Raw genomic sequence first — 9,524 nt, forward strand, 5'->3', positions numbered from 1 at the left:
TACAAGAGGCATCAAATGTAAGTTTGCTAATCCCTTTTGGGATGTTTGTGCGCCAATAAAAGTTAAGTGCTTTCTTTAGCTGTACTAGAAGAAAAAGTTAAATACTCAAGCTGAAAAAAATCTGGGTGGTTGTATATTTTGTGGCCATGGAGAATAGTCAGTTGATCATTTATTCTCAATCTATATTTTCTTCTCATCAATCTGGAAAGCTACTTATTCTTTGTTTGGGATACTTCACCCACAGTCTACCTTTGAGGATGTATGTCTTTCATGGAGAAGAAGGACCTTTTCAATATCTTTGCAGCCAATTATATATTTTGATACTCTACTCTGCCTTTATTTGGGTTAGCTGGAATGAAAAGAACCAAAGGATTTTTTTTAACAAAAATTCTTCGATCTACTCCGCTGCTACGAAAGGACTCACTTTGTTCAATGAATAGTCTATCTTATGTAATCATAAACTACTACGTCTTTTTGAAAAGATTTAAGATAATATAAGAAATGTTTCAATTTCGTTACAGAATATCAAGGTTCTATATAGGTGAACTTATGAAGAAGATCATTTGGAACTAAGTAGAACACTTTTTTTCTCTCTCTTAATTGTAAACAGAAATATTATTTTATGTTTCTATATTTTTGATTATACAAATTGAGTTGGGGGTTCTGAACTTGCTTTCGTAGACACCCTGCTTCTTTTGTAATTAGTTAAATTCATAATAAATTCTGATGGAAGCCAGAGGCTTCTTCTATTTTCATTAAAAAAAAAAGAAAAAGACTTTTCATGTGCGAAAGCATATGATACCCTTCTGCATCTGCACAGGGTCTGTCATGAATTGCATAGTTACCAACTCCAGAGTGGGACATGGTGGTAATTTTGTAGGATGGGTTTATGTTTTAACCCAAGTAAATTGTAGTTAATCTAATTACATTGCACAATGGAAATTAGAGTATAACGGGATAGGAAAGTGATATATATGGATATACTTTCATGCACGATGCATGTTTAAGGGGGAAGAATAAAAATAATACTTTAAATTTTGATTATAAGAGGATACTATTAATAAAAATGATATCACATAAATGTTATTAGATATATTTAAAAGAATAATGTTATCGTATGGTAAAGTGGCGACTGGCGGCTGAATAGTTCCTTACGGTCCCAGGGTCGACACGCACCGACCGTTTCCAATACTTTCCGCCGCCTTGCGTGACGGTCTCTAACCACCGCACGGTGAAGAAAGCTTCCACTGGCGCCGGGCAGTGGGCTGCTGACCGGGACCACGAGAAGACGCAATCCAGAGCGTCATCATCCATCTCTACGATTCCTGCCGTCCGATATCGATCTTTCAACCATTGCCTACCGTCCGATGCCAAAGCCTTTCCTCCCAACAAAAAATATATAAAAGAATCCCACGATAAGGGTCGATTAAATCTTCTCTCTTTCTCCCAGCCCAGGGAGATCTCTCCACTCCGAGCCCCCTCTCGCCTCTCCCCCTCTTCTCGAACCCTAGGGTTTCCCGAATTCTATCGGGCCATCCCGATCGGTTAGCTCTTCCTGGAACTTTCTCGATTTCTATTCCGATCTGTGCGAGAACGAGGATTCTCGATTGGATTGACGTCTCGAAATGATCGGCTCCGGCTGCCGGTTGTTCGATTCGAATCGACTAGGTTTTGACTCTGATGATTGATTCCTGAGCAGGAATTGATTGGAAGAGCGCCGATTGATCGATCGATCTCTCCCGAGCTAGGATTTCTTCGCCGGAGATGGAGCAGGAAAGCCAGAAGAGGGAGGCTGAGGAGACCGAGTTCCAAACCCCCAACATCCCAACCCTCTGCGCCAACAACTGCGGCTTCTTTGGAAGCCCGGCGACCAACAATCTCTGCTCCAAATGCTACAAAGACTACTTCCTGAGCAAGTCCAAGGCTTCGATCGAGACCTTGCTGGTTCCGCCGCCGGTGGAGGCCAAGAAGGTCGAGAAGAAGTCCGCGGGAGGCGATGGAGAGGCCAAAGATGGGAGCTTTACTGAGGAGGGGGCTCCGTCGGGAGGAGCTCCGGTGAAGAAGCCCCCGAATCGGTGCAGCTTCTGCAACAAGAAGGTCGGGTTGATGGGGTTCAAGTGCCGCTGTGGGGAGGTGTTCTGCTCGGTTCACCGATACTCTGATAAGCACGACTGCGCCTTTGATTACAGGGGAGCTGGGCAGGATGCGATTGCTAAGGCGAACCCGGTTGTGAAGGCCGACAAGGTCGAGAAGATCTGACGGGAGAGCACCCGGATGTGGAACATCGGTATGTCCCTGGAAAAATTATGGTGATATCTCTGGAGAATAAATGTTTAGGTCCTCTCTCTAGTTGATTCCATTTGTCGCTGGGGTTTGTATAGTAGGGTTCTATCTAGGAGTTGGATTGGGAGCTTTTGGTTACATAATTTAAAGCTATATGTACTCAACTTGGCCATATATATCTTTAGGTGTTCCTGCTTATGCCATGGTCTTGAGGATTTGGTTGTGTGGATGCATATGTTTTGTAGGTTACAATTGAACATTTTTCCCTTCCATAATCACGTAGAATCGATCTAAGAAGAGGAAGAACACAAAATTATCAGATGAAAAAGGCAACTCAGATGAAACAACCAGAACCAAACAGAAGACAGGAATCCAATCCAGGAAAAGCAACCTGTTAGGTAACATAAAATGCTTATCCATATGAGAGAAGTCCAATGGTAAAACCAGGATGTGAGTCATGTTAAAACCCTAATGCATATGCGGAGAAAAAGGAGAAAACTTCAAGGAGTGTCATGCATCCTGGCGGCCTTACCTGGTAATAATCATTAGAATTGGATGTGCGAGCAATTGCATTACAGTATGTTTTCATAGGAAAAGATTAGGCATGCAATGTTGTGTTTTATAAGTGTACACTGTTGCTGCCTACATGGATTGGAAAGTCTTATCTCATGGGTAAGTGACTTAGGGTTGTTTTTAGATACTGGATCTTTGTGTGCTTTGACACTTAGTACCATCATTTGCTAAAGAAAAGATATGAAAGAGCAATCCGATGCATGGTTCGAAATGTCGGAAAAAATACATACTAATTGAATAGGGGTTCCAAGAAAGAAATCCTTGAGCAAGAAGTTGTTTAGGTAGCTAAGAATGTCAAACATCTCTTTAAATAGTCTTAATTCTATTAAAGCCTCAATATTTTTTCTTCCCCTTAAGAAGAAGAAAAGGTTAATGGGCCTGATTGTTGGATACTGTAGCAATGAATATTATGTGGCTTGCCACATATTATCTGCAATCACCATGCACATTGGTTATGACAACATATTTTATCTGCACATTTTCATGGAAAACAGACACTTGTGTTGTTCTCCACTTTTCTATGAGATGGATATGGAATGAGTGATTACTTTATCATACTTCAGTTGGACCTTGCAAACACAAAGACATTTCCAAAACACCTCACATGGGTGTACTGATTGGATTCAAAGCAAACCAGCCATGCAATACATGGTCTTTTGTGATAAGTTTTTGAACTATCTTTGTAACTTATATATGTTATGAATATTTGAATTTTCAGTTTCTGTTTGTGGAAATGTAGTATGTCTCATAAATGCTTTAAATCATAATGCCTTGTCGTGCAATTTGTATCACCTGCTAAGGCGGCTTTCGATATTTTTATTTGATTTTATCTTTTTCTTTGGAAAAAACTTATATCTTCCTGAGATATTGTAAGGGAAGGTTTCCAAATCTTTCTTTAGTTACTGTAACCATTCAATCAAAAAGAAGGCTCCATTGGTGCCAAAACTTGTAAAGATATTTTAGAAGGCTTCATTGGTATCAAAACTTGCAAAGATATTTTCTTCCATGGGGAATCCTTTCTCTTGAACCACTTATTAGACTATGGTGAACTGAGACCCCTCCACCCCAAACCCACCAATTAAAAATAGAAGTAGGTGGAGCAGAGAATTTTGCAGGTTTTTTATAATACAGAGGTGGATCCTTAAATCTGATCGCTTAGGCTTTTGTTTTGGATCTTTAACATCAACGCAGAAGGTTTTGTCGGTAGACCAAAATGAATTTGTTTTCGTTGTTTATTGAGAATCCTGAAGATCGATAAATCATGGATAAAGGTTGCAGTTCATATTTGGTTTTGATCTTCATGCGGCAATGAGGATGCTGTAGGTATTAGGGACTTGATAACTTTTATTAATTTGGAGGAACTTATTACCATCAAGGCATGACTGGTAGACTGAAGCGTGAATGTTCTGATTTTTAAGAATTTTGGATTTATTGAAGGTTGAACAGAAACATCTTGACAGTCTATTTTCAATGTGGGGAAAATGAATATTTTTCAGGGTTGCGTTAGCAAAAATCTTATGAGATTGTGGATTTGAATTATGTTTGTTATGGAGTCATTGATATCATCAACACAGTCTGAAATTAGTCCCCGGCATGCTTGTTCCGCACGGTAGGAAATCTTAATGCCCCGTTTTTGTTCTCATTTGCTGTTATATATATATATATGTGGATTCTCAACTTTAGGCACTATATCCACAGCCACAGCTAGGTTTTTCTATTAGACTCAATTTAAATGCTGATATGTTGCGTATGAAGAATTGCTACCGAACCTATCTAATGCATAGCCGCTGCCTGTTCAAGATAGTATTCTGCACGGAATTTTAACTTTCTTAAGGGAGCTTGCAGGATAGCTCTTTAGCGGGGCCTACTATTGTTTGTCTTTCGACATTTACTTTTAACATGTGTAATTAGAAGGTGCGACATTTTGCCGTCTCTTATAAGCAATGATTAGGTTGACGAGGCTCTACTCTATAAACTAATAGCGACCCCGTTGAAGGGTAACGAAGCCGCCTTAGGTAAGTTCATAGCACTGGCAGTTATAATTACTTCCTCTGGAGTGTTAATGTTTAGTTTCACACGGTTGCTATCGTTTCATTGCCATGTTTCAGTCCGCAAAATATCGTAATACACTTTTGGAAACCCTGCAATTCGTCACTTTGGTGGCTGTGAGATTTTGACACGTAGCTTCTGACCCGACACGTGGCAACTAGTGCTAGAAGAATTTTAGTGGCCAAAGCCACTTGGCTAAATATTGGAGGTTCCAAATTGACTATGGTTGGAGCTTTTAATAGAATAGAAAGAGATTGCAAATGATGCCGTTGTGCGCATCATCAGAAATCATTAGGGGAGGCATCTCTTTTAGAGGGTATACATACAATTGGAGGGAGACCTTGGTGGCTGTAGCATCTTTTTTGGCAGCCCAGGGATGACGTCTTATTATTCTCTGCTGACAGTGATGACTAATTTGTTGTCGTTGTTTCCAGAGGCTGAATTCAGACGCAAGGGGAGCAACTGGCGCTGTCGCCCATGGTGAAAGGGGAATCGGACCTCAGTCTGGGTCTGTAGTTGGTGCCATAAGCTCTCAGTTGCGTAGGGAACTTGTTGATTTGATGGAGGTGGCCTGAAATGCTTACATGGCCAAAGGGTAGACCGAAATCTTGAGACGGTGCCAAGCAAATATGGGCCGTGCACGTCACGGGAGAGGGGATTCCATGGTTCCATTTGTGTCGAAAGTTCTTGATGTTGATATCTTGTTCATCTGGGTAGGTTGCTGATATTGAGATGAATCAAGGTGTCAGTTTATCTCCACCGCGATGAAAAATGCTTGGAAAAAAGTGCAACAAATTTTATTTATTGTTTGTCTGTCTTTCTTTGTTCTTTAGATAGAGGATGGTCCGATCACCCTGCCCCAACCCCTCAATGCACCCCACTCTTAACTCATTCCATCCAACTTGAACATGGGAAGTAGTTTTGCGAGCAGACCGAGTCAAGCTGGTCGAACCAGGAATATTTATCGAGGAAAGGAATAATGGGGTTCAAAAATAGTGAGAGTCGCCTCGCCACCACCCAAAATTGTCATCTTTTCCTCTCGATTTGCAGCGAGGGCTAATATCATCTGAATCATAGTTGGCCGTGAGGTGAAAATATTTTAAAACCGTTGGGGTATATGGTATCTCGATCAATTTATACTTCTTATATCTCACAATATCAGACAATAAAATAAAAAATAAAAGCTGATTCTAAATTCATCGATCTTACCCTTTAATAAAGACACTTGTGTTATAATTAAGGGAATTCGTTTACGATGACAGAAGAGGGGAAGAAGGCAACCGAAGGTATAAGAGAAGTAACCTTATCCAATGATCAAAGAGGAGAGAGAAAATAGAGGGAACCTACCCTAGCCTCTTCACTATCATCCCATTTACTTGGAATGTAACTGGAGATCTCTAATCTTCTTCACTATCGTCACTTTGTTAGTCTAATAAAATAATGATAAAATCTCGACCAATGTCAATACTTGTGATAGATTAACTTGTATCATCAAGATAATTTGACCCTGTTTTCTGTATTGTATTGATGGGTAACTGATATGATTGCTAACTGAACTGTCGATCAAGATGAGTTCCATTCTTGAGTTGGTGTATCTTAAAGATTCACATGTCTAGCATACATTAAAAAATTAAAAGTTTTGCTTATCTTTTTATATGTAACTGATATTCATTAAAAATAAATGGATAAAAGTTCTGTCACCCCTCTTCTCCAACTTTCCCTTTGTCTATTTCTCTCTCTTATACACACTCTTGCTCTTCCTCTCTCGTTCTTTCTCTACATGTTTGTGGGGCTCAACAAAAGGGTCCCAACTCTTCTCTCCATGGATCTCAGGTCAATCCCAGTTGCGGGCCAACACTGTTGTGATCGTCCATTGTGCTGGCTTTCAACCGGCCTTCATTGCGATCCGTAGACCCCATTATTAACAACCCCTGAAGTGTTACCCGTCCCCTGCTTGGATGCCTGTTTTTGGATCGAACAAATTGGATTATACTGTAATGATTGATTCAGACCTGTTGTTGTTCGATTTGGTTGAGATTGGAGAGAAGATGATTGAGCCTCACGTAGAGATAATGGTGCTGGAGTATCCTACAAAATAAATTCAAATCGGAGATTTTTACTCCGATGAAGATCTTCCAACACTCAAGTCAGATTGAGAGAACAATAAGAACAGTAACCAATTTTCTGAGAGAGATTGATTGACTTATCTTTGTCTTCGGAGCTTTAGTTGCTTATATAAAAGACTGTCGAATAACTGGTCGAATAGTTGTAAGATCGTGCGATCTCAAGATTGCAGGACCGTTAAACATATCACTACAGGTGAGATAATTCAACCTTCAATCGCTCCCACGAAATTAGGAGAGTCAGTTATGCTTGAGTCCATCCATTCGAGGTGGACAGTTCTCATGCATATCATGGAATGAGTCGACTATGATAACAGAATCAACCCACATGCTAAGGTATTGATCCGTCGAGGCAATAGAGTGTGCCAAACAGACCACGCAGCAGATCAGACGTAAGTAGTTCTGCACTGTATATGGCTCTGCTCTTAAGCAAGCAGTCCTGATGATAGCTTGAAGATCTGAGATGTCCTATGATTATCGTGCTGATTCGAGATATTTATGATAACCACCATAATAAAGCCGTTGAATGCCGCCATCCGATGAATCTTATCCTTCTTCCACTCTTTTTCTATATCTTCTACTGTTGCCGTTATTTCCCATGCAAATCTCTTCTAATGGTATGCTTTAATTTTTTGCAGTGGTGCAGTCATTTGGACAAGGAGAAGTTCATCAAAGAATTTTACACTCTAGTCCTTAATTTGAGGCAAAACTCTAATCCTTTATTTATTTTAATCTTGCATTACTGTGGGATAAAAAAATTTACAGTTAAGGATGATTGGGAAACATTAAAATTTCAAATTAGAAAACTACCAAATATTTAATTAATTAATATTGTTGGTAGTTGATCAAGGGCAATCGGTTTTATATTCATGTTAATTTAATCGAACATACTAGAAGTACATGTGAACTGATAAACATTGTATCCAGATTTTTGCTCCTCGTGGAGCTAAGAGTTCCTGTATACAATCATCTATGTATTCATACATATATATGTATATATGTTTGTGCATGTATGTTTAAATATTTCTTTATAATGTATTGATAATTTTGGTTTTGTGTAGAATGTGATAATCCTTTCTTTATGTATATATGCATTGATAATTTTGATTACATGGAATATATTACTGGTTTCTTCGACATTTGGAAAAGAATAGATTATGTTTTGTCCAGCAAGAATAAAATTGATTAACCAGATGGTTACGTAAGAGGAATTTAGACTGACCTCGTTATATGGACAGTTGCACGGGCTGACATGAGAGTATTACGGATGGCTACCACGAATTGACACATAGGTATTATGAATTGCCTCTACTGATTGATGCATGACTAGCATCATTTGTTAGCCATGGACGAGGGCATCATGTTATTAGTCTAAAATTAAAAAGTTAATTATTGACTCTGGATCATGTTAATGAAAAATGAAAGATAAGATTTTTGAAATCACTATTGAATAGTAAATCTTATTTGATAATATATGATATATATCATTTTACATAGAAATATTGTTCAATGATATATGATGTATATATATGTATATCGATTTATTTGATTTTGATATATAATTTCATCATATTTGTATCTATCTCGATATTGGTTGTTTTCTTTTTTTTTCTATCTATCAGTCATTTTTGTTGGTTTGTATGGAGGAGGATCTTTTTTGACCTATTAGCTTACACCACAGTATTTTTTTTTTTTTTTTTTTTTTTTGGAGTTGCAGGATGTTTGGTATTTGACTATGGTTCAAGATCACTGGTGAATAAATAGTTGTATCATCGGTCTAATAACTAATATTTGTAATTACACAACTTTTACTACTTGGTAATAGTGAATTATTTTATCTTGTGAGGATCGTCGATATCCAATAACGTTGAGGTTGTGTGTTCAAGTTGTAGGCCGGCGTATTTTTTTCCTATCTTGCCATAGAAAATGTATGGCTATGTCACGTGGCCGGTCCGAAAATGTATGGCTATGTCTGTGGTGTTACTTTTCTGCTCGCCTTTTCCATCACTTGTGCTCAACATCTGGGCCGGCCATGTAAATACTTTATCGGCCTTTTATCTGCAGGAACGTGTGAATAGAATTGGCTTCGATTATGCGGAGTACGCGAGACAGAGGCTTTACCAATAGTTAATCAGAAAGCCCCTTACTTCAGGTTTTGGTCTTCATCGTTGGGTGGTGAAGAGGGAACGCTTCACCGAAGCCAATGGTGAATGGCATCTTATATGGCCATCACACAAGACTAATATTGTAGAATTCTAAGATACATGTTCCCAATTTATCCATTTTACCAAAAAAAATATAAAAAGGAATGCTCCAAGAGTTCTATCAGGTGATGTCGAGTTTTCCAGCGTTTTGTATGAACTCCATTGTTTAAATATGCATAGAATAATGCAGCTGCATCGTAGTGTTGCAAAGCAAATGCTATTATTTTTAATAAATATTATTACGGTCAACTCCCTATCGTCTGTTGTCGGTGATGAGCACCTGCAAAAACAA

General features: G+C 38.8%; 1 protein-coding gene across 1 annotated transcript; it reads left to right on the forward strand.

The window, feature by feature from the left end:
- Window positions 1-1,411: 1,411 nt before the first annotated feature.
- LOC105047724 (zinc finger A20 and AN1 domain-containing stress-associated protein 6) lies at window positions 1,412-2,481 on the forward strand. The gene has a single exon (XM_010926776.4). The coding sequence runs from the start codon at window positions 1,765-1,767 to the stop codon at window positions 2,257-2,259; it is 495 nt and encodes a 164-aa protein (XP_010925078.1). The 5' UTR covers window positions 1,412-1,764; the 3' UTR covers window positions 2,260-2,481.
- The last annotated feature ends 7,043 nt before the right edge of the window (window positions 2,482-9,524 follow it).

The sequence above is a fragment of the Elaeis guineensis genome, chromosome 6 (genome assembly GCF_000442705.2).
Source record: "Elaeis guineensis isolate ETL-2024a chromosome 6, EG11, whole genome shotgun sequence".
NCBI classification, from domain to species: domain Eukaryota; kingdom Viridiplantae; phylum Streptophyta; class Magnoliopsida; order Arecales; family Arecaceae; genus Elaeis; species Elaeis guineensis.

Bases quoted from the DNA above. Each gene is read 5' to 3' on its own strand.
- LOC105047724 (XM_010926776.4), top strand. From the start codon at position 1,765: ATGGAGCAGGAAAGCCAGAAGAGGGAGGCTGAGGAGACCGAGTTCCAA.